This window comes from Micromys minutus (assembly GCF_963924665.1).
Source record: "Micromys minutus genome assembly, chromosome: 1".
Classification (NCBI taxonomy): Eukaryota; Metazoa; Chordata; class Mammalia; order Rodentia; family Muridae; genus Micromys; species Micromys minutus.
In genome coordinates, this window is record NC_137969.1 from 212199700 (window position 1) to 212227153 (window position 27454).

General features: G+C 34.3%; 1 protein-coding gene across 2 annotated transcripts in view; it reads right to left on the bottom strand.

Moving 5' to 3' along the window:
• Window positions 1–27454, bottom strand: part of MDGA2 (MAM domain containing glycosylphosphatidylinositol anchor 2) — a gene marked incomplete at both ends in the record, with an annotated part of 768432 nt that overhangs the window by 386923 nt on the left and 354055 nt on the right. For both annotated transcript variants that reach the window (XM_080937304.1, XM_080937305.1), the window contains one exon: window positions 10655–10794. In XM_080937304.1, coding sequence (XP_080793430.1) covers window positions 10655–10794 — 140 coding nt within the window. The remainder of the gene's footprint in view (window positions 1–10654; window positions 10795–27454) is intronic.

Genomic DNA, 27454 nt, shown 5'->3' on the forward strand with positions numbered 1-27454 from the left:
CATGTTCATGTTTGTTCAATTAATATTCACAGCCTTCAGCAGGCAGAATCAGTGAGGCATTCATAACCAATGATGGCTAACAAAAATGGAATATGTATGCACAACTGAATATTTTTAAAGCATAAAAGAGAATGACAACCTGTGAATGACATCCTGTTGTGTGTTGCAATATGGGTAGAATTAGAAGAAAATAAGACAATTATAAAAACAAATCTGGAGTCTCCTGAGGTTAATAAGGTTAATTAATAATCAATAAGGTTAATAATTTAAATTAATCAACAGCTTTCTTTTTTCTACAATTGTATTAACAAAGTAATGGCAAGTATAAACAAATATCTTACAGAAAGCTCTATGAGCTATGTTACCAGTGAATAAAAATAATAAAATATGACCCAAACAAGTAAGGTTATTCCCGGTAGCCAAGGTTAGAATTATTTTGAAGAAGTGTGTGAGAAAGCACGGATATATCAGCAGCAGTTGGTAGCCCATTCACTCACTGGGAGGGCTAACAGTGTCTTAGATGGTGCACTTATTTATTCTATTAAACTTTTCTCTTCTCCAATCTACCTTCAGATTAAACCATTTCATATATTAAACTTCACTAGTTTTAAACTGATAATTTTATTTTTAATTGTATCTTAACTGTGTTTGAAGTGTATGTATGAGTATGTTTGTCCTGTGTGTCTCTGTGTCTGTGTTGAGCCTATACACTGAATGCAGCTCCCCCAGAGTTCAGAGATGGCATCAGCTCCTTTTGAGGTGAAGTTTCAGGTAGTCGTGAATTGCCTGATATAGGTCCTGGAAACGTAGCATGTGATCTTTATCATTGAGCCATCTCTCCAATCCATAAACTGGAAATTTTAAGACAGAATGCGTATAATTTCTGCTTTGCATATTAAGTTTGAATGGACATAGTGTAGGCATTGCAGATTAAGAGTAAATGTTGCCACTTCCTCAGAGAATATCAAACAAGCATTATGAATCCACAAAGAGACATTCAGAATGAAACATATAAGTCCACGACATTTTGATTTTGCCTTTTTGTTTTTTTTGGTAAGTTAGGCTAGGCATCACCTCTGATGTATACAGAAGAAATTTAAACAGATTCAGAAAAGCTACAAGTTCTCTGTCAGCCAAAATCCCTGCTTTTGCATTTTACTGGTTTTCTAGTATGGCTTGTGATTGTGAGGAGAAATTAAGATTTCAAGTAGGTGAAATGTTTTTATGTGAATTGTGGACTGTGTATGTATAAATACAAAAACATATTAAATGTCATTTTGGGGTTGATTCATGATCCTATCAAACTGCTCTTGATTTGGGTTAAATGTGATGTTCTCAAGGAAGGAAACTTATAATATATGAAGAAAGTTTATCATTTACAGAGTATACACTGATGCATCCAAATTCCCTTTGCCTATGACAATAAATCTTCAACTCCAGAGGCTTTGGTTCTGTGTTACCTGACCAAGGTTTTGTCTCTCGAGCATCTGTTAGAAAGAACAAACTGGCTAGATGCTGGAAAGGATCTGAATGCGTCCAAAACTGCATTTTTCAATTCTCTCCTACTCCCAGCTATTGATTTTTCTCGTTCTGCATGAAAACCTGCCTTTCATTTCTTCTCTGTTGTTTAGACAGAGAGCTATGAATTTGTAGTCTGATATTTTCAGTGGATTTCAGTTTATACCTGATACTTTGTAGATTTTCCACAGATGTTTGTGGTACTAATGTTTAATGTTGGATGGATCTTTAAAATGGATGTTCTGTCAAAAGTACATAGAATGTGTACAGCTGACTTTTCTCTAACTGAATGCCTTGGATAGTTATGTGTTACAGAATTCTATTTCCTAAGGTGTTTGAGGTTGATGGTGGGTAGTACAATAGCAAGATGCATCAAATCTTCAAAGCTTCCAAGGTAACATTTAATACATTTTTGTAGCAAGAGATAGACAAGATTCTAACAGCAGCTCCTAGATACAATAAAACCAAATACATTTTCTAGTGCTCCTTCAATACATATTAATTAATTAATTAGTTAATTAGTGTGTGTGTACAACTGGTGTAATTTCCTTGTATCCCTCTATCATGTAGGACCTGTGATCAAACTTAAGCCATCAGGCTAAGTGTCAGACATATTTAGCCACTGAGATATCTCTGAGGCTGGGGTTATTTAAAGGAACCATTTATGTACAGCATGGGTTTCCTAATGTACCCCTCAAAGTGCTATGAATTCTAACTCTGAGAAGTTCTTAGAAACAAATGAAGCCACTTATATCAAAGTTTAATAAAAAACCAACAAAATAATTCTGATTGAAAAGTTATAAGGAAAAGAACTCATAATGTAAGCCGATGTTTTCACAGAAGATCAGGCAGAACAATGATCTTGCACAAAGGGTTCTATACTCTGTAACAGACAACAAACATAGATATTTCAAATACAATCGGCCAGCACTTGTCTGTTTAATCTTAAACTGACAAAATCCATTGCTAAAGGGTCATTCAGTGTGTATGCCCTGTTCATCATTTCACCTTCAAAAGTAGCCTTACAGTACCAAAAGTTACCATTGAAAAAATGGTCCCATTGCAGGGATTTTACTATCTGTGGATGAATATGATCCACCAGTTCTCAAGAATCTCTCTCAGATTGTTATTTAGGCTGAAACTTGGAGGTAAGATGTTTTCCACATAGTTATTTAAGATGAGGACCATGAAGTGGGGTGATCCCATTATCCAATACAAATAGAGTCTGAGAAGAAGAAAACTCAGTATCAACACACACACACACACACACACACACACACACACACACACACACACACACACACACACACAGTGTGGTAAAGACAGAAATTGAAGTGATTCAGATGGAAGTCAAGAAACATTGAGGTTTGATGGCCATTTACCGGAATCTAGGCAAGGGCAAAAAAGAAAAGGAAAATACTACTCAGAGTCTCCTCCCCAAAACATATCATATACACACCCAAAATCTAGAATCCTAACATTCAAACTATAAGAGATGCTTTTTTTTTAGTTTTGTTCAGTTGTTGTTTTTTAAACATTTGTATGACTTTCTCAAGATAGCCCTCAAAACTAATACAATCTGGAAGTGTAGATTCCAGCTGACAGAGTTTATAGATACCATGAAATGTGTCTACATTTTTTCTTTATACTAGGTCAAATAAGTATTTTACAGTATTTCTAAATACAGCTTTAGGCATACATTGCAGCTTTGAAGGGCTGCAGTTCTAGAACGTACCACACAGCAACCCAAAGTTGTTTTTTGCTCTGGTTACAATGAACAAGATAGATTGTACTATACCATAACCCTAGACATGTAATCTTAATCTTGAACAAAAATGCAAATTTTATGATGCCCAAAGGAAAAGGTACTAATTAATCAAGAACTTTGTTCTGCTTAATCCTGTCCTGCATCATTTAACGATTTGTGCCAAAGGCAAGTCAGTAAGAAGAGGTAGTATAGGATGTTACTTCATGTAACACAAGGAGGCACAAAAAGATAGGAATCAATGTTTGCTGATGTAAAAAGATAAAAATATTGAGAAAATAAATGACAGTTTTACCTTTTTGGCAAGATTTTGACAGCAAGAGAGAATTTAAAGATTAACAATTACTAAAGCTGAATTCCTGGAGTGGTTCTTTAATAACCATTTCCCTGTTTATCAGACAGGGAAACCGTCCATTTCATAAGCATTTTCTTATGTTCCAGGTTAACGTTTTGTGGAGATTTTTATCCTTCGCTGATTTATCTGTAGCAGATTAATAACCTAGGATAAGCTTGATTTATCCTAACTATATTCCTTTTTAGGCTACTCTTCAGGGAGAGGGATACATGTGGTTTTCACTATGATGAACACTTGTAACACAACGAATTCAATAAAATGACCAAGGTTTTATAGACACACACACACACACACACACACACACATACACACACATGTTGAAGAAAACAAACAAATCATAAAAATAAGTATCATTCTATAAGAAAAAGTTTACCTCAGTGATGGTAAGTTAATATGTTTAGAATTTGTTGAGAGCTCTAAAAATACTTGAAAAATAAATAAAACTATAAAAATAATATTGTGAAATGTCAACTAATTAATAATCTTTAGTTGCATAATATATTTTTGTATATGGCAGTAAAGGTATTTTTCTGATAATAAAACTGAAATGTACAGTTTATATGTTTATGTAGCTATACTGTCTCAATTAAAATAAATAATCAATAGTACATATACAATTAGCTCTTACACTGGCCTTTCTCTTTATTTATAGAAATATTGAGAATATTGGCAAAACAATACTGCACAAACCTGTTATTCAAGAATGTGATCATTTTGGATGATCACATTGTCACACCATCATTGTGAGTTTCCTACAGGACCCTCTCCTCTAAATATCTTGATGGTGGCGGTATCCTTCTGTCCAGTGAATCTCCTGTAGTGTGGAACCTCATTGAATTCTTTAACACAAGCCCATAAAACAAGTAAGTGGTGACATTGCAACTTCTCTGAGAGTTTTGAATGTTTCAGTTCTCTGTGGAGGTTGCTCATGACACTTAGCATCACTTAGGAGAAGTCATCGTAATGACTAAATGTCAAAAGAACTATCATAACAGCATATTAAAATAGGTTACAGAAATTCTGTGACTAATAACTTTCAAATCATTGGAAGAACTTTTCCATTTGAACTTTTTTTCAGCCCATTCAATACCATCAAAATGAGGATTCATTTACTACCTAACTCCATATTCACGTACTGCTAGTGTATATACTGGTCAAAGCTAATAATGTAAAGGTGATTAATAGGAGAATAATACATAGATTCTAACTGGTTAATTGTAATGATCTAATAATGAGAGTAAAAGCTTAAATTATATTTGTAGAAAAATTATTTTGCATCTACAACTGAATCACAGATAATTGATATCTGCCTAACATTTACACGTACAGGCAATTTTTCTACATCAGTATAGAATTTTAGAACCTAGTACATGTATGATACACACACACACACACACACACACACACACACACACATATATATATATACATCATAACTCTATATACACACATATATATATACATATACATGTATGTATATGATATCTATCTAATCATAACTCTAAGCACCTAAGGTTTAGAGATCATTATGGGAGAGAGGGCATTAAAAGCACAGTAAACAAAGAGTTTGCTATAAAATTATAGACTTAGTAATGTCAGAAACTACATCCATATAGTCTCATCAAAACATGTGCCCCATTAAAACCTAAACAAAGACAATAATAGCCACATCAAATTTGATGGAGAAGGACCATGGGGCCTCAACTCAACACAACCAACAACAACCAAATAAGGAATGCTGAGATTAGGAGAAATTGTCTTCCCAAGGAAAGATATAACAACTGGTTTTCCAATGCCAAACGGTCATCTCTGAAAATCTATACAAACAAGTAATGTTATGCAGATTGAGCAGGAAATATATATGTATTTAGAATGTGTGTGTGGGGGGGTGAAAAATTAAAAGAAAGAAGCTAAAATTTTGAAAGAAAGAATGGAAGGTAATACAAGGGTTTAAAAAAATAGAAAGGGGAGAGTAAGAATGGTTTAATTATATTATCAAAATAAAATTGAAAATAAATTTATTATATTTCTTGTATGTACTCACGACACCAAGTCTGGGGTTTTTTATTTTACACAGGGCTAAACCACTGAGCTACACAAAGACTCACAGGTTATATGTGGTCATGACAGGAAGACTTCTGCCTTAACAGTATATTTTTCATTTTGCCCATTTTTTAGCCATGAAACAGAAAGTGAGCACCTTCTCTTCAGTAAGAATGACAGCTTGCTCTTCTGTGAGGACTAGAAAACTTACTTGTGGGTTGTAAACTTCATCACACATTTCTGATTAAAGCCCCACTCTAACTTTTAGATGTCAGTTCATTTCTTACATATTTTACAGGGAGTTCTGTCTTTAAAGCGTTACTGTTTCAAGGCCACGAAGTAAAGTTCTATTTTGTGCCAACGTGAAAATGAAAGTATTTGATGGCAGCAAGCTGCAAAGGAGAATGAAGCCAAACTCAGTCATGATTCCAAGGCAGTTAAAGAGAGTCCTAAACTCCATGAGGCTTCACAGAGGAAAGATGCTAAACTGTAGTTCTGTGACTCTAGGGCATTTGTGAGGTTCAGGTGTACCGCATGCAAAATGGAAACTTCAATTTCCCTTATAACTGAATACAGTGTGCATATATTGTCTTAAAAGAAAGTACTTTGACTAATCATATTAGCTAAGGTTTTAAAAGAAACCTCACAGACTAGTACACATATATTCTGAAGATATATTTAGTCTAAATAAAGTATATATATACATATATATTTGAGTCTAAATATTATATATATATATATATATATGTATGTGTGTGTGTGTGTGTGTGTGTGTGTGTGTGTGCCTCTCTCTTGCTCTCTCTCTATGACAGAGAGAGAGATAGAGACAGGTAGGTATAAATATTAGCTGGTTTTTCTAAGCACAAATGTTATCCATAGGAATAAACAACTATAAATTCTGAGATAACATTAAAAGCATTTAGATCATCCAAAGGAAAAAAGTAACATTGTATACATGAAACTTTTAATTTAAAATGTTGATAACAATATATTTATACTAAAAAGTGTTAGAAATCTTATATATAAAATTGACTCAATACAAGTCTTCCTCATACTCTATAAAATGAATGAAAACAAAATTATTGAAGATATGATATCTACCATTAAAACTGTTTTATATGTTCACCATAAAATATGAATTTAATGAAGACATTAATTGCTTCTGAATAGTACTAAGTGGATGGTTATTGAGGGCATATGAAAATAGCATTCATGTAGGATTTGAGACAATAACTTTTTGATCATCTTTTGTAACTTATTATCATGCCAACCATAACCAAAGATTAATATAAAAATAATACCTAGTGGCAATATTATCACATAAAAGAGAAGAAAGGTCCAGTATAAACAGATATATGGCTTATGAAAAAATTAATTGTATTGCATTTTCTAAGACATGCAAAAATATTGAAGGACTTCTGGTAGAATAACAGAACCTAATTCTCTTGTGTGTGTGTGTGTGTGTGTGTGTGTGTGTGTGTGTGTGTGTGTGTGTGCACAAGTGTGCATGTGCAAAATACAGTATGTCTACTTTACATATGCAAATATTACAATTTTTGTTAGAAATATAGCCAACTGGATCTGAAAATTGCCTTTTATTCTGAAAGATACCCTATTTAGAAGATTCTTTGAAAATCTGCCATATAATTTTTCTCATATGTTATAGAGTAAATGAAGAAAAATTGAGATCACAATGTAAAGGTGAAATGCTCAGCTTGTAATTCATAAAGAAGAAATAAATGGTTGACCCCAGCCAAGGGCATACTGAGAAAACAATATCTATAAAAGACTTTTGGCCTCTAAAATGTCAAATTGTATTAGAAATTTATAGGATTATAATAAAATAAGATTAATACAATTTATCTTTTAAAAGTCAAATTTCAACCAAAATTAACACTCCAGAAGAAAAATGTATAATATCTTATTGAGCAGTAGAATTTACTTACTATGTGAAATTCTCAAGTCTGTAAAGAAATACATATCAAAGAAGAAAATAAGACACAATATAAACACCCACTAAGAAAACATGTAGAAATAATTAAGTGTGTAGAAAAGTGTTCATGACTATGCTTTAAATTGTGATAAAGCCTATTTTCTCACATATTATATAAAGCATGTGTATTCACATTATATATGAGTATATATATATATATATATATATATATATATATGTTTTATATACATATGCAGGTTCATGTCTATGTGCACATATATAAATTTGACTTAAAATTATACATTTATAATAGTCTCAGTTTCTGTTAAATGAACAAATTCCTAAGATATAAGAAACAGAGAGGTTAGGGAATTTTCACAGCGTTGCTTTGTTAGAATGGGTAAGCTGATATTACATAAATATTCTGATTATAGTATCACTGTCTAATCCACTTGAGTGAATCCTTCTTATATGATTACTTTTGGACTATTTACAATGGTCTCCCAATTATAGTTTTTTAAGAACATGTAATAATTTTGACAATGGGCAGTCTTTCTAATTCTAAAAGTTACAAAAAGAGGCTATAAATGCCCCTGCATTTCCAGATCCCCAGTGCCAGACTAGATACAGAAGTAATTTTCTTTGGCAAGTTGCTGTAAGCCAGGAAAAATCATCTTCAGGAGCAGCTGCCAATAGTCTGCCCTTTAGACTTTGGCCAGAATGCCAAGCCCCAGCTGTTCAGTCAGCCTGCTCTAGACAGCCTGCTGGCAAAAAAAAAAAAAAAAAAAAAAAAAGGCACCCAGGCGACTATTTCAAAGAGGAAGTATCAACTCAAACCAATGAGCCTACAAATACAACAGTTACTTCTAGGAATGAATTCAAATATAAGATTGGTAGTTTTTGTTACTGTTTGTTGTTTGGTGATGGTTTTATTTTTTTAACTAAGGGAACACATTTTAAAAGGCTCCTAAATGGAACTGGTTAGAAAAAAAAAAGGCTAGAAAAAAAAAAAAAAAAAAAAAAAAAAAAAAAAAAAAAAAAAAGGGAGGGGCTCCTATTTTTTTTTCCCCAGAATTCATTTCAAATTAGCTAGGGAACAAGATGGCACTCTGAAGTGTGAATGTTGAAAGAGAACTCTCACTGCCAAAGTAAGATACTTCTAAGGATAAAGGGGAATGAGAACTGTTACAGAGTGCTCTGAGAAGTCCAGCAATGGCAGCACCACAAAAGCTCCATTTTAAACTGAAGTTCACCAATCAAAATAGGTGCAGGTGCAACCCAATGTGTAACAATGGGGCCCAGTGGCCGGCCTATTCCAGAAACTATCTCTGATCAACCCCCTTGTCTTTTTTGATAATTTAATATATTTGATTCCAAATTTTGATTTTAGATTTCTTATTAAGTCTATTAATTAAAGAAAATTAAATTGCAACAACGTCAGAATGTCTTGAGCTAATATTTTAGTTAATAATAAATATGGTTTTGAAATATTTGATGAAATTATTTTATTAAATATTTTATTTTTCTTTGAATTTTTAAACATTCTCATATCTAAATTTTAACCATTGTTTGTATCATGTTTAATTATGTTAGACTCAATTTTAAGAAATGTACTTGTTTACGGGATCTTCTCTTCTTTAACTCATATTTTGTTAATAGCAAATATAATTACTCAAAATTTTTCCCATTGTAATTTTTATTATTTAATAATGTAGACAGTATGTTAGTTACTTTACACTTTAGAATTTACTCACATTTTTAAATTTACAAAATATAGCTTAACCTCAATCATTACTATGGTTCTATGAGTGTATTCACATATCCATCTATCTTCTACTGTCTGTCTATCTGCCAATCAAACTGCGTGTCCAATACCTCTTTGTATCAAATGATTCTTTTTATTTGTTCATCAGAATGGAAGCAAGATTTCCTTAATTAGTTAGAGTGAGGAGTTGCAGAAGCAAATGACAAGGCCACAGGGGTTATTCATAAACTCCACAATTTTATTCCCCATTTTTTTCTGTAACTCTGTAAGCCAGACTTCTAATTTTGATAACACACACACACACACATATTAAGACATTTTTTAAATCAAATTACTTTCTCTGCTACACTTAAATGACAGTGTGAACTCTGAAGTGGTCAAATTAAATATATGGAAATAAGAATTAATTCATGAATAAAACTGAGTATATATATTTGTACACAAATTACATTTTTATATTATGTAAATTACTACATGCATTTATTTATGTACAATTCTTTGGTCCTGTAACATACTTTTTGAATGTTATGTGTTATTTTCATACCTTTAAAATTCCTATTATTTATATAATTATTGTTTTAATATAAACATATAATATATTATTATATATAATATAGTAATATTACACTAATCAACTGCCATTTCTAACCACTTAAAAATGTTGTAGCTGATTGATATGAAAGTTCAAAGTTATTCAGTACCTGGAAGCATTTATTTAAAACATTTGTGAATATAATAGCTCAGAATAAGAAAGGTGCATGTGATGCCATGGGTCACATTCTTCCAAACAAAGCCTCCTCAGTTTCAATGATGTCATCATGAAGTCATGTTTTCCACATTCCAAAATAAACTCATCGCCATATGAATTGTTATCTTACTGGGCTATTTCTGTAGTTGTCTTTTTAACAGCTTTGTTGGAAATGTATTCTAAATTTCTCACGTTATAAAACCAAGAGATTCTTGTTTCATCTTAAGCACTGAAAATCTTGATCAATTTTTAGAAATTATTACTGTTATCTTTCATTCTTCTCATTTACATTGAAGTTACAAATAAAAACATGGACACACAGAGAGAATGCACAGAAGGAAGGAGAGAAAGAGAGAGGAAGGCAGGGAGGGAGGGAGGGAAGGATGGAGGGAGACAGAGAGACAGAAAGAAAGAGAGACAGAGAGACAGAGAGACAGATTTATTCTAGGAATCATTTTGTAAAATGAAAATCAACATCTAAGAAAAGCCATAGTTTTCTCCAGTGTCACGCGCAGCTCAGCACTCACCTGTGGGCGTGGATGTCCAGTAACCAGACAGGTCAGTTCTAGAGTTTCTCCTTCCCGGATGGTATAGACCCTTTCGGAGTAGCGCTCCTCCTCTATATTACAGGCCAATCCCGAGTGGACAATCCGAACCGTCGGGGGAGCTGTGTAGTGAGAAAGAGACAAGGTACATTAAAACCTGAGTAAATCACCTCCAAATGATCCATCCTGATAGGAAAACTAATTCTTCTTAGACTCAGCCAGACCCATTAGCCCAACACTTTTAACTTGTCCAAATGATTCGATATTTTCTTGGCAAAATATTTCTAATTTACCTAATTAATAGTCCTCACAACATAGAGAATGGCACGGGGAACCCAGAAGTGGAAGAAAATGAATGCTTCTTGAAAACCGTGCCATTACAGGTCATGCGATTAAGTTGGTTGTTAAGATGCAGGAAGGCCTTTGTTTCTAAACTAAAACGTGGGGAATATACATAATCATATACCTGGAATAAACAGTACAGAAGCCAGTAGACGATCAGAAGAGGACAAGGGATTTGAACTAAAGACACAGGCAGTAGTAAACTCATTTGGACATCTCGTGGCACAAGTTAGAACTTACAGAAATTTCATATACACGGAGACTGTGAGCTAAGTTAGCAGCATCTAGCGCATCAATACAACAAAAGGCAGCACTGAAGATGGCAGTAAATTACTGATGTCAAAAAATAGTCATACAGTTGTATGCAAAAATGCTTTTAAAGTCTGTACAATTATCTTTCTTTTTAAAATAAAGTTGTTTAATTTAAAAAATAAAAAACATTGATGTCTTACTCTAAAATATTAATCAAGGAATAACTTAACAGTTACAGAGACGTCTACATCCCTACTTTCTCTTGCTTCAGCTCACAAGACCTTAAGAAACATGACTAGTTCTTGTTATATTGCCTATCACAAGCAGAAACTCAAGTGATAAATACTCAGATGGTCATACAAGTCTATACCCAAATACAAACTGACAACTAGAAACTTCAGAGTGGAGGCTATGTGATGAGAAATTCTTAGCTAATCATACATGTCTACAACCAAATACAAACTGACAACTAGGAACTTCAGAGTGAAGGCTATCACTGTTTTTAGACACCACAGTTTTGCATGTGATATATTTGCAGGGGAAAGAGTAAATTATCTTAACTGAAAGAAACACAGGAAGAAGATTGCCTGTAGATGTAGAGCGTAGCAATCACGGGCAATCCTGACAAGAGTCTTCATCCTAAACAGCAGTATCCTTAATATACATTATCAATCCCTTCCCTTTCAAAAATGCTAGAATGCTTGAATTAAAAAAAATGACATATAAACATCACAAGTCACATAAATTTTAAAAATGATCTTGGCAATTCTATGAAGAATAAAAGGACAACACTCAATTCATAAAAAAAAAATTCTCTTCTGGAAATTTCATTTTTCAAATGGAAAGCTATTTCTAATATTTAATGTTTTGACATACACCACTTAGATTTAGAGGACACTAATGAAAATGAATAAACAAAGGGATTTACATTTTTATATGTCTAAATTTTAATAGAAATAGAGATAAATACACCTATTTAGTGCAAATATAAAATTTTTAAATAGACCCAAAATATAAACAACAAATCAAAGAGCAACAAATATTTGCATTCTTTGCAGACAAACCTGATATTTAATTTTAAAAAATCTCTAGCTGCTTTCCAGTATCCATCGTGAGAAGCTAGAAGGCAGACTGGGCATGAAAGCCATTTTGAGGGCAGTTGCAACACTACATGTGGGTAGTAATTTTGCCCACAGTGCTGGCTATGAATATATTTCCTAGATACACAGAATAACCTAACATTTGGCAGAAAACTCTGAGTCTTTGCATTTTTACCATCTGTTCATGTAATTGTAATGCCACTACTACCCAGACTACACTATTAGAAATATGTCTGCAGGTCTTACAAATATAAGTATCTTTTTTGCTTTTTAAAATAGCCAAACGATGGATGGCTCAACATTTTGGAACACTGGCTTCTCTTACAAAAGATTTGGGCTCTGTTGTAAATACCCACAGAACAGCTCACAATCATTTGCCACTGCAAATCCAGTGTATAGGACACCTTCTCTTAGTCTGTGCAAGCACCAGACACTTAGCAGTGCACCGATCCATAGACACACAAAATGTCCACGAACATCAAATAAGATTCTTAAAAAATAACAAATCATTACTTGAACAGTACTAGTATCAGTAGACACGCTAACACAGATGGAGGAATCTCGAAAAAGAAATGAGTTCTCCACTGATGACAGCTAGGAGACAGATAATTAGCTTCCCATGGAGAACCCCACTAATTACTTAACAAAGACAAAATGGTCAACCCAGAAACAACATCAACATAAGCCTAGCTAAGTGAACAAAAATTCTCTCTCTCCTTCCTTCCCTCTGTGTGTGCGTGCATGTGAGTATGCTTGTGCATGTGTGTGCATGTGTCTGTGTGTGTGTCAATAGTAATCACAAAGAAGAAGGCAATCAATTTAAGAGGGAGTGGGAGTCATGGGAGGAGTTGGAAAGAGGAAAAAATATGGTAACTGATGCAATTATAGTTTAATTAAAAATAAAACCAAAATATAACTAAACATGTTACATCACTTTATTTGTTTAAAATCAATAAAACTTAAATGCATTTGATGTTGAGTTGGGGATATCGAATTACTTATTTCATAATTGATACCATTGCTTTGGACTCTGTCTAGACATGAAACAATTTCTGAGCTCTTGTGAGCACAGATACTCTTATGATGCTCTGATTGCTCTGCTGTCTGATGCAATGTTTCCCCAAATCACTGCAGACAGTGATCAAATTTAGAATTCAATTTAGACAACTGATCCTGACATGGTACTAATTTTAAGGCATATGTCTTGTTTAATTATACACATATTTAAAAAGTTAACACTCTGATGACAATAAAAGCCTACAAAACAAAAGAGAAAAGACTTATATATAAAAATACAGATACTTTTCTTTAAATAAATACCTATGCTAAATTTAGTCTTATAAATGATAATCCACATATAGTAATACATCTAATTACACAGTTACATGGCATTCTCTCTAGGCTAATTTGTACTTGTTATGTTTTGTTTAGATTTCAAATCAATACCTAGTATTGTTATTTTTTAGATATATCTTTCAAATGCTTCATTATGCAAATAAGCAACTTTGCTTAAACAATTTAAATTATACAGTAAGCAAATTTTGACATTTATAAGGGTTAATTTTCTACTATTTTCTTCTATATTTTAACACATTCTTGGAAAAGGTAGCTGTCTCTGTACTTTCAGCATGAGCTTACCACCTATCCCGTGGAGGCTGTGATAGTCTACAAAATTTAGTTTTTAGCTTATGTTCCTGGTAACCATTAAATATATTCTTAGTATTTTAGATGCTAAGTGCTGATGTGAATACTTTGGATGTTTGTGGTGCTTACTCTTCCAGAGAAAGTATAGTTGAAAGGGTTTCACCTGAGGATCCACCCCATATGCAGCCACCAAACTCAGGCACTATTGCTGATGCCAAGTAGTGCTTACTGGCAAGAACCTGATATGGATGCCTTCTCAGAGGCTCTGCCAGAGCCAAACTGATACAGAGGAGGATGCTTGCAGCTAACCATTGGATTGAACACGAGGACCCTAATGAAGGATCTAGAGAAAGGATTAAAGGAGCTGAAAGGGTCTGCAGTCACACAGGAATAACAAAATTATCAACGAACCAAATCCACCACAGTTCCTAGAGAAAAAAAAAAAACCCAACCAATGAGTTTGCATGGAGAGACCCATGGCTCCAGGTGCATGTGTAGCAGAGGATAGCATTATCTGGCATAAATGGGCAGAGAGGACATTGGTTCAGCAAAGGCTTGCTCTTCCAGTGTAGGGAGAATATTCAAGGGAAAAAAACTCATCGAGATCAATTCTCTTATTTCAAAATTAGAAAAAAATTACTAAAACAAATTGAGGACATCAGTTGCCTGACAGAGCTCATTTGTTCTTTGTAGTATAAATAATATAAAACAAGTAAGTAAGCAAGCAAACAAGTAAATAGCAAAGAATAGTACTTTGAAACCGTGGGTGATGTAGAGCATTATAACTAGACTAATATCGGTGCTATACCTGCTCCAAATACAACAAGCAAAACACCCTCCCACTTCAGTACCCTGTCTCCAAACCTTTTCAAGGACCAGACAATTATAACTGTGAAGATGTTGTCTTTCTGTCACACTTCCCTGTCAATAACTGTGTAAGGAACAATGACATCTGAATCATGTTTGCTTATGATGATCTCCTATCTAGGCTTCCTCAAGGTTTCAATACCCATGTTCACCAGGAGGTCTTAGATTACCAAGAACAATAATTTTCTCCTTTTTCCCAGAATACATGTATTGTCTTCTGGTTTGTTCTCTTTTCTTAACTGTCTAACTTAATTTTAGTCATTTTGTAGGCTAGAGAAATGGCTCAGAAATTAAGAATGTTTGTTATTCTTTGTGAGGACCAGAGGTTTGGTTCCCAGTATTCATGTCAAGAGGCTTACAACCATCTATAACTTCAGCTTCATCAGATCCAACATCCTTTTCTGGCCTCTGCAGATACAGGAATGTATATAAATTAGCTCCAAAAACCACAGAACACCACACACTCTCCCCTCCCCACACACCTAAAATTGCTAGGTAAATGTCCCATTTAACACCTGTTGCATATCACCTAATTCAGATCATAGTTATTAATATTATCTGTTATTTATATTTAGTAAACATTTACTAGATCGATAAAGATTATACTGTTTTCTTTTAATAAAATGTCAGCTACTAAGTTACTGAATTTATTTATATCAAATCAATTTACTGCCTGACATTGAAAAAAAAAAAAGCCAGCAAAGCTTTGTCCTATGCTTTGTTAGAAAAAGCCTCAATTCATCTTCTTGAAATTGGAGCAAAGGTTATGAGTTCCTTTGCCCTATAGATTCAACAATTAGTTTAAAATATTGCATGAGACTCAGATTCATCCAAATTTTCTTGAACTAAACCAAATCTCATTACTTTCCAAACACTAATCCTACTAGGTACCTCAATTAGAGTAAGCTGCTTTTGTGTTCTACAGGTCAGACTAAAAGGGCAAACAGGAACTTTTTATCTTGTTAAGGTACCATTTTGAAAGTTAAAACCAATTTATATTCATTCAGTTAAAATAAAATAACAGAGACTATTTCTGCATCTCAATAACCAGAAGAACCTGTATCCTCTTATGTCTCATGTAGCATAAATTGATGTATCAGGATGAGGCTATACATGAAGGTTAGTGGCTATAATTGTGTATACACAAAGCTGTCTTCAAAGAGCTTACAGCCTACAGGAGCTGAAGACTGGAAAACAGATACAGTTAAGGATAATAGTTAGTGCACCAGAAGAAAAATTTAAGCACTACATTGTAATTAAGCTAAGGAGAATGAAACTGCCTGGAGGAATCCACCAGGCTGTACAGAATCAGAGACCTTAACCTGAGTTTGCAAAGGCTGTGAAAACACAGGCAGGGAGGTGTTCCTAACAAAAAAGCATAGTGCTTAAAGACATGTTTGTAATCAAGTGTAACTGTGCTCCAAAAAGAGCCATGTGAGTGTGTGGCTCATGCACTACTGAGTAATTTACCCTACATTTTGCCTTGAGTGTGATTCTCTCAACTTAGTCTATATGTAGACACAAGAAAGATTGTTTCAAAGCCTGGGATAGATGTGGGGGAAAAAGATGGTTCAAGGTCTTGATGAAATAGTTCTTCATTTACCAGTGTGAAGGTGAAGGTCAGGAAAGCATTGTCCTTTTCCTTGCCATTCATTTATTCTGAATGAGAGTAAGGTGATGAAATGCTTATTCATTCCAGAGATCAATAACATATAAAATAAAATAAGTCCAGAAAACTTTATAGAAGGATATTGTCCCAGAATGAATAATTTAGTTGAAAACTACTATAATTCTTTCAATTGACTAATTTTAGAATTTTTATGGCTATTGCAAATTTTTATTGCAGTTCATTGTATTTCTTCACTATAAATGTATATATACAAACATATATATATATACACATATAGACATACACACACATATATATACATCATATAAATATATACACATATACATACATACACATATATTCAGTTTAATAAAACAAATTATATAAAAATATGCCAAGTTGCAGAAAGGATAAATAAAACTATGAAATTCTGTCTGTGAGAAGGACAGGAATCAAAAACAATGCTAATATTTGGGTAATGTCAGTCTTTAAGGCAATGCTATCTCATCTTTTCTTCTTACCCGTTTCTGTTCTTCACTTTATTGATATGTACCTCAGGCTAGCCTGACTAATTCACTTTAAATGACAAATGAAATATAATTTCACGATACCATTTTAAACATTTTTGTTCTGTTGTGTCTCTTCCTCTCCGAGTCCCTCCATTCTGCCTCATACACATTCATGGCCAGCATCCTTTCTCCAGTTTTCAAGTCAAATATTTATTTTATTTTTTTATTTTTTAAATCATTTTTACTGAATATAATCTGTATTTACATTCTGAATGTTAATCCCTGCCTCCATTTGCCCGTCCCCCATACCCCTTCTCCTTTCTTCTGTGAAGATGCTACCATTTCTAAACACCAATTCTCACCTCCATGCCTAGGAATTCCCCTACACTGAGAAAATGAGCCTTCACTGGACCAAAGGCCTCTTCTTTCACTGATACCAGACAATGCGATCCTGAGCTACATATGCAACTGGAGCCATGGGTCTCATCATGCATACTCATGGTTGGTATTCTCATCTCTGGAACCTAGGGGGTGGGGTTGGATTGTTGATATTGTTGTCTTTCCCTTTGGTCCTTTCTCTAGCTTTTCCATTGAAGTCCCTGTGCTCAGTCCAGTGGTTAGCGGCAAGCATCTTCATCTCTATCAATGTGGCTCTGGTATAGCCTCGGAGGAGGAGGCATCTATGTCAGGGTCCTGCCAGTAAGCACTTTTTGGAAAAAAATAGTGACTGGGTTTGGTGGCTGCATATGGAATGAGTCCCCAGTGAGAAAGTCCCTGGATGATAAATTATTCAGTCCCTGCTGCTCTATTTGTCCCTGTATTTCCTCCTGTGATTATTTTGTTCACCCTTCTAAGAAGAACTGAAGCATCCACATGATGGACTTCTTTCTTTTTGAGTTTTATAAAATCTGTGAATTATTTTTTGCATCACTGTTCATGAGAGAAATTAGACTGAAGTTCTCTTTCTTTGTAGAATCTTTGTGTGATTTACCTATAAGCATAATTGTGCCTTCGAAGAATGAATTGGGTGGTTAACTTTTGTTTCTCTTTTGTGGAATATTTTGGAGAACATTGGTATTAGGTGTTCTATGAAGGTCTGTAGAATTCTGGTTGAGAGACTTTTGATGACTGCTTCTATTTCTTTAGGGGTTCTGGGACTGTTTAGATGAATTATCTGATTCTGACTTAACTTTGATATCTGGTATCTGTCTTGAAAATGGTTCATTTCCTCCAGATTTTCCAGTTTTGTGGAGTATAGGTATGATCTGATATATATATATATTAATCCCCTTACTTTCTGTTGTTATGTCTTGCTTTTCATTTCTGACTTTCTTAATTTGAATACTGTCTTTGTAGACTTTAGTTAGTCTGGCTAAGGGTTTATCTATCTTGTTGATTTTCTCAAATAACAAGCTCCTGGTTTTGTAGATCTTTGTATACTTTTCTCAGTTTCTACTTTGTTGATTTCAACTGAGTTTGATTATTTCCTGACATCTACCCCTCCTCTGTATATATGCTTCTTTTTGTTCTAGAAATTTCAGGTATACTGTCAGGCTGTTTGTGTATGCTCTCTCTAGTTACTTTTTGAAGATGCTCAGAGCACTGAGTTTTCCTCATAGCCTGCTTTCATTGTATCCTTTAGGTTCGGGTATGCCGTGCCTTCATTTTTATTAAGTTCTAAAAAAGTTTTTAATTTCTTTCTTCATTCCTTTCTTGACCAAGTTATCACTGAGTAGAATATTGTTCAGCTTCCTGAGTACGTAGACCTTTTGTTCTTTTTGTTGTCATTGAAGACCAGTCTTAGTTCATGATAATCTGATAGAATGCATGGGATTATTTTAATCTTTGGTATCTGTTGAGGCCTATTTTGTTACTGATCATATGGTCAGTTTTGGAGAAGGTACCATGAGGTGCTGAGAAGGTATATATATATATATATATATATATATGTTGAGTCTCCCACTATCATTGTATGTGGTACAATATATGCTTTAGCTTTAGTAAAGTCTTTTTTACTAATATGGTTGCCCTTTCATTAGACACATAGATATTAAGGATTGAGAGTTCCACTTCATAGATTTTTTTTTTTTTTTTTTTTTTTTTTTTTTTTGCTTTGATGAGTAACGATTGTTCCTCCTTATCTTTTTGATACCTTTTGGCTGAAAATATATTTTATTCGATATTAGAATAGCTAGTCCTGCTTGTGTCCTGGGACCATTTGCTTGGATATTTTTTCCCAGGATTTTACTCTGAAATATTGTCTGTCTTTGTCACTGAGATTAGTTTTCTGTATGGAGCAACTTACTGGGTCCTGTCCACATATCCAGTCTGCCTTTATATGTTACCTGACCTTTTTCCCTTAATGCTTTTAATATTATTTTTCTCTTTGTTTATGACATTTAGTGTTTTGACTTTTATATGATAGGAGGAATTTCTTTTCTGGTCCAATCTATTTAGAGTTCTGTAGGCTTCTTTTATGTTTATGGACATCTCTTTCTTTAGGTTAGGGAAATTTTCTTCTATAATTTTTGAAGATATTTACTGGGCTTCAAGTTGGAAATCTTGCTCTCTTCTACACCTATTATCCTTAGGTTTGGTCTTTCAATGTATGCTGGATTTCCTGGATGCTTTGTGTTAGCAGCTTTTTGCATTTATGACTATTTTGTCAGTGTTTCTATGGTAGCTTCTGCACCTGAGATTCTCTCATCTATCTCTTATATTCTGTTGTAATTCTTGCATCTCCGACTCCTTATTCCTTCCTAGATATTCTATTTCCAGGCTTGTGTCTTTATGTGATTTCTTTATTGTTTCTATTCTTTTTTTTTTTTTTTTTTTTTTTTTTTTTTTTGATCCTGGATAGTTTTATTCAATTCTTTCATCTGTTTTGTTTTGTTTTCCTATAGCTCTTTAAAGTATTTTGGTGTTTCCTCTTTAATGGATTCTACTTGTTTACCTGTGTTCTCCTATATTTTTAAGGGAGTTATCCATGTCTTTCTTAAAGTATTTTATCATCATCATTATGTATGATTTTAAGTCAAAATCTTGTTTTTCTGGTGTGTTGGTATATCCACTACTTGCTGTGGTGAGAGAACTGGTTTCTGATGTTGCCAGGTTGTCTTGGTTTCCATTGCTTATGTTCTTATGCTGGTCTCTTGCTATCTAGTTGTCTGTGATGTTAGTTGGTCTTGTTTTCTTTGACTGGAGCTTTTTCCTTTGAGCCGGTGGGCATAGGGGTAAAAGCACTCCTGCGTGACCAGCTCTCTGTGAACCTGTGGGCTTAGGGGTGAAAGCACTCCTGGGTGATCAGCTCTCTGTGGGCATGCTATGGGTCCTAATGGCAGTGAGATTGCCCTAGTTATGGGCACAGATGAAGACCAGAAGGGTCCAGTCCTAGGCATCCCCACAATCCCTGTGCTCTGTGAGTTCATAGAGGATCTCTCTTTGGGCAATCAGTAGAAAGAAAGTGTGGTCTCACCTGTGGGCTTAGGAGTGAGAACAATTCTGGCTGATCAGCTTTCTGCAGGCATGTTGTGGGTCCCACTGGTGTGAGAAGGCCCTAGCTCTGGGCACAGATGGAGACTTAGGTCAAATATTTATTGCTTGGCTTTCTTTCCATCTTCCTCATACCCCTCATTCTCCTCTTATGACTTCCTTTGTAGCTTGTCACCGACAGCCACATTCACATGTACTTTTATTCTTGTTTATAAAAATTAAATGCTGAGATCTGCATATGAAAGATAGCATGTGGACTAGGCATATTTCTGCACAGCCATTTTACCCAGTACTCTGGATGCAGAATTAGGTGAATCTTGTTATTGGTATAACTGGTGGGTTTCCAGTTAACAGCAGAAATAGAATGAGATTCGGAGACAGGGGAGAAGGATATGAATATGTGATCTTTGTTTATGAGCAAGGTCATCTGGTTTTACTTCTAGTTCCATCTATTTACCTGAAACATCACAATGGCATTTTTTTACAGCTGCATAAAATTCCATCTTTTGTTCCACACTGAGAAAAACAACTCAACAGAAGGCATTTTCATAACTACCTAAGAGTACCCATAACTGTTTGGGAGGAGAGCCAGAATGAGGGGCCCTCTACCGAAGTCACTGCAGTTTGTTAGAGTGAAGAATTTGATGAGAAATGTTTTAAATGTCAAGCTTTTTCATCTAAAAACTCTCTTCCTGGAGTTCATGCTGTTAAAATACAGCAATCATTTTTGGTATTAGTTGTCACTCCTGTAAGAACCCCAAATGAGAGCCTTAGATTTGAGTAGATGGCTTCAATTTTTCATGAAGTTGCTCTGTCCCATTCAGATTGCCACTAGAATGTTGGCTCACTGCCAGCACAACTCAAGTTAGGATGCTGTTGCAGATAAAGGTTTCCACAAACACATTCTGGAGATAGGATGGCCAGGCTCCCTTGTCTTGTCAACTGCAATAGCTGAGTCGGTCAGTATGCATAATCACTCCTCACACACTGTAGTAGAGAGCTGAGGTCAGTTAAAGGAAGGGGATAGAGAGCAGGGAATTTTGGAAGGCAAACAGAGAAGACAGGAGAAGAGAAATCTTCTCTCATATAGCCAGAGGTGATAGAATCAACACATATTGTTCATACCAATCTCCTTCCTGTCAGTCACTTTTGCTCATGAAAATCAAACACAATAATATTCAGAATTTTCTTTCATTTTACAATTGATTTAAGTTATCACAGACTTTTCTAAATGGAATTTCATTTTCTACATCATTTTACACTTAGCTAAACAGTATCACTGACAATGGATCTCCTTATTCTACCCCTTCCCATGTAGCTTGTGTGCACAGTACTTCTGGAACACAGTAGCTTCTGTTCTTCTCTGTACTGCTTTTCATTTTCAATACTGTGTGAATGCGTTCTCTACTCTTTTTATGACTATCTTATAACTTGACTTTTAAAGATGCTAGATGTCCTGTCCAGTTATTCCTAAACTCCCTGACACTCAACTGCCTTCAGACTAGTTACCATGCATAATTCCTTTATCATGAACACTGATACAGAGATAGAGGATATAAAATATTAAAGAGAAATAAAGAGCTTAGTCTTCGATGATACTGATGAGTGGTCTAATGTCTGGGCAGTTGGAGCTGGTCCTGAAGCCTTAGAACTTTTACCAACCAAATAAATGAAATCTGCACAGCTGATTTGTAAAATGGAGTTTGTAAAATTAAGAGGCTAATGATTGAACAATAACAATGCACATTCTTACTCATATAAGGTAAGGAATAAAAAGATAGGCTTTACCAACTCCAAGAAGTGGGAGGGAATCAAGGGAAATATGTGCTTCAAAAGATACCCAAACAGAAGCTAGAGCACATTTTTGACAGGGTTGTCATTTAAGAGGAAAGGAGACAAATAGTCATCACCCCTGAGAGTTTGATGTCCTGGAAAAGGGATATAATAGATGAGTGACACAGTGTCTCACTGAGAAAAAAATATCTTCATAGGGCAAATCATGAGAGCATAAAGTAAAGCAGCCACTGGAGGTTAGCAATGCATACAAACAAGAAACATTAAATTTCTGCAGCTGAATCATACCATCATCTTAGAAGTATAGTTAAATAGACCACATTTCTCCACTTCCAATATAATAGCTTGCCAACATAGAAGTCCATAGAAACTTCCACTCTTAAGATAATGTTCCCTAAATATTGATTGTGTTTATTTTCTTTTATTCTTTAACATGTCTAGATCTTATCTACTTCTTACCAGACACAATATTTCTCAAAGCTTTCTGACCTCTTCTATAAGAAACAGGCAATCGGGATTCATCTCCACAGTATGTAAATATAGTCCATCTTACTCGTGCAAAAAAAAAAAAAACAGCAAGGAAAACAACATATATTTTGTCATCTGCAGGCCTGCTTTTTGTTTTGGTGATTAGAAATTACAGCACATTAGTAAAGAGGCTGTGTGCATGCTCGGCTATACTGCTCTCTGTAGTTTGCGTTCTGTCTTGTTAGTATTTGGAAAGTCTGAAAGTAACCATCCTACTTCAGTAGGAAGTGTTTGTTTGTCTTTTGTCTTTGTTTCCACTATCTTGTTTTTCTAGTTTCTCAGTCTTTGTTGACCCAATTCTATTTCCCCTGCAAGGACCTTTTGGAACACCACATCCATCTAACACTTCAAAATAATGTAAGTGACATTCTCTCATCCAGTACTCACTGCAGCAGTGAAAACATACACAATGGCAGACTACAATGATGGCTTTCAATAATTACCTCAAAAACATGGCTGACATCTGCTGTTATCCTCATTTCAGTAATCCCCACAAGGCAATATTCTGATATATAAATAACACATACATTGGTTTAAATCTGTCTTTAGTTCATTTTCTTTTCCCCTTTTACTTGTTTTTTGGACTTAATCAGTTTAAAAATTAATATGAGCTTGTCCCTATTCTCTAAGAGCTTTAACTTGCCCCCAGAATCTGATTAATATAGTATGCTTGCTCATTAGATAAAAAAAAAAAAAAAAACAATGTTCACAATGTAGGAACCTAGCAATCACACCCAATGTAATCAAAGATTGTTAAAAACTCATAGCTGTGATGCAAAACTTTCATTGTGTCAGATTTTGAATATTTTGAACTAATCTTTTCAACATTGTTATTAATAAGTTGAATCACTGAAGAGATTCCAGACTTAAATGCAAATAATAAATATTAGCATAAATCTATTGGTTCCTCCTGTTTAGCAGGTAGCCAGTAGGTTGTACAGTTTTGGTTTGGTATTTTCTACAAGTGTAAAGCTAAGTATTCATTTATAAGCTACATTCTATAAAAGACTTCCATCAAAGAAAAGCAGTGATATCTATGAATAATTTAAAAATTAAAAAGATCCATCTCATGAAATAATTTTAAACATTAAGAAAATAATTATTTTACTGTAATACAGCATCAAAAATTAAGTGCAAAATATAACAAAAATTAGATTATCTTCCATAAAGTCGAATACATGCGTCCTTTTAAGTCAAAGCTATACAAATTTTGAGTAATATATTTTTTAGGTTTTCCATATTTTTCTCTATTCTTTCAAAATCTGCCTCATTTTTTCACTCATATGTGTCACCAATCTTCAAACTCAACTGTATGTTTCATAGATGAAGACATATACACATATAAATGACAAGAAGCCTCCTGCATTCTTTTCAGCCTTAACACCTGCCAAGTGTCAATGTTTTTGACTTGTGAGCTAAAGAAAAATGTGGTCAACAAAGTCAGTCCTAGGCAGGCCTTGTCATATATATCTATATCTTTATATCTCTATATCTCTATATCTCTATATCCCTATATCTCTATATCTCTGTATTTCTGTATCTCTATATCTCTATATCTCTATCTCTATCTTATATATATACACACAGATGCTCCATCCAAGCCTTTTCCCTTCATCCAGCATTTCCTAGGGAAAATTTTTATGCCCCATTTGAAAATGCATCACATATATCATTAATCAAATGTACAGAAAAAATTGAGTGTGCTCTCCAGAGAAGTCCAAAACATAAACGAACATGAGGAACAACAAAGCTTCCTGTCCTTGGGTAGGAATTTAATGTTTATATGTGGGCTCTGATGTTATATTAGATCCCCTAGAACACATTGATTTGTTTCTAGCTCATGGTTATATGACTGCATTTTAAATGAAAATAAAAAGAAGAGGCTGACATATGTCTCCATTGTTAAGAGCACTTATAGCTTTTTCCAGAGGACTGAAGCTTTGGTTCCTAAGACTCACTTCAGACTGCTTATAATCAGCTCTTACTCAGCTCCCAAGGCCTCCAATGGCTACCACTCATGTACCTATATCCATACACAGACACAAACACATAAGTACACATATACACAAATTTAATATGTCCTAAACAAATATAATTACTCCAATATTTTGGAAAGTAGGTAAATGACTGTCATGCAAAAATCAAATCAATGTTTGTTTGTTTTAAACTTAAGATAAACACAAAGTAGACTTTCTGTTACTCACTGGGCACCATTCTTTATGTAGGCTCAGTGAAGGGAAAAGACTATGAGACAGTGTGAAGGTCTAGAACACAAAGCAGTCCATGAGTGTTTACAGGGATCTCATCAAGTTCAAATGTAGGTGAAAATCAGAAGCCATATAAATGTGTTCCACGCACCATCTTTAGAATCAAATCCTTTGTGTCTCAGAAATCATTACCATTACAGTAAGAGATAGGATGTCAGAGGTATAATGTAATTTTTTCTTGGCTTAAAGGGATGATAAGATATTTATACTTCCCTAAAAGTTCAAGGTTTTCTGCTTCCTTTCAAGTAACTACAAGGCCTCAGCATATGAGAATCAAAATGATATAACTCCCATTGTTTCTCAACTCTAATCACAAATGTGGTATTTAGAGAAAACTATTCTTTTTCCCAGTCAATCTCATCAAATCACAAATGAGGTTTATTACAAAATGTGCCCAAAATGAAAACTTCAATTTGTTTTTCCAAGAGTGGCAATAGAACACTGAAATAGCAGAATTTGGCCTAGTAATATCCGCAAAACATCTTTCCATTGAGAAAGAGGGCAAGTTCTTCAGAAAATTGGGTCCATGCCATTAGACCTCAGAAAACTGGAAACAATATTGTCAGGATACACAACATAGTCTAACCAATGAGAAGCACAGTTATTGCAGACCAAGATTACTGTAGACTCTAGAGGGACAATGCTTTCAAGGACTCCAAGTTCAGAGAACCCTAAGAGCTTGTCCCAATGATCTGTAGTCCTCTCTCAAACTCTGAGAAGCATGTTTTTGTTTTCATGTGACTAACTACCAGGTATTGCCATGACTTGCCAAGGCACTTTTTTCTCTGAATTCTTTCCTTACACTAAAAATTTAATTATTTTATTGGTATTGTACTTCTTGTATTGGTGTTCTACTCATTTTAATACAATGCATTCTAATTTTAAAGCTTTATATATTTTCTCTCTTGTATTTAGGGATTGAGAATACAGTTCAAAAAAAAAAAGAAAAATTGTCATCATCTTGTATTCTTATACACAAAGAACAGTTCATTAAATACTTTATGCCATAAGAGTTCAAAGAAAATGATTTGTCCAAATTACACAATGTAAGATGCAAGTATTTATCACCAAGTGTTATCAATCAGCTGCAAGTTTTTAAAATATCAATTTTCACTATTTGGTTGAAATGAACACAGTGTTGAACTGCCTGAATTCTCTGCTCAAACAACCTGGTTACATTCATTGAGAATGGCCATTAAAATTTTAGGACATGGGTTTATGACATTCTCTTGGAACTCTCTTTTACCTGCCTCTGCCAGGATTCAATCACTAATTTGAATGATTTAGTTTTATTTTGCATTGGGCACTACTAAGTAATTAGTACTAATTTTGAGATAATAACATGTCTCTCTCTCTCTCTCTCATACACACACACACACACACACACAAACATACATATCTCCATTTTGGATGGGTAGAATGTGTAGGATATTTTGGAAGTAGGTTTGCTGATATAATATCAGTTATTAAATGCACACAAATTTAGGTCCACCCCTAAGAAAATTGTTCTGATGCGACAAATTTCAAAACGATGTATTAATAAATACAGTAATTTTATATCCATGAGAAGTTGAAATCAAAATATCAGGATATATACAAATCTATATCTGTAACCCCAAATATATCAGTGGCCAAATATTTGCATTGCTTAACTTTCAAACGTACAGCCAGAAGAAGGTTATGGACTGTAAAAAGGTTAAGCTAGCACTATGGGTATAAATCAAGACTATAAATACATATTCTTGTTCTAAATTCTCACTCTGATATTCACTGTGACACTGGGCAAAAAAACTTAACTTTTCTGTCTTTGTTTCTCTCTATGTTGTAAAGCAATTGAATTTTTACTTATTTATTCATTAATTTTTGCATTCAAAAACTAAAACGAACTAAAATATGAGATAAAAATTATCATATTATAGCTGGACAAGATAAACCAACAGAAGAAAGGAGCACAAGAAGAAGCACAAGAATCAGAGACCCATACATTAGCATCCCCAGGAATAGCATGCAAATATTGAACTGGAATCCAACTTTGGTACTACCACTCTAGAAATTAGTCTGGCGTTTCCTCAGAAAATTGGACATGTACTATCTCATGACTCAGCTATACCATTCCTTGGCATATACCCAAAAGGTGCTCCAACATATAGCAGGGATATATGCTCTACTATGTTCATAGCAGCCTTACTTATAACAGCCAAAAGCTGGAAATAGCCCAGATGGCCTTCAACAGTGAAATGGATACAGAAAATGTGGTAGAGTTACACAATGGAGGACTACTCAGCTATTAAAAACAATGACTTTATAAAGCTCTTAGGCAAATGGATGGAACTAGAAAAAATCATCCAGAGTGAGATAACTTACTCAAAAAAGAACAC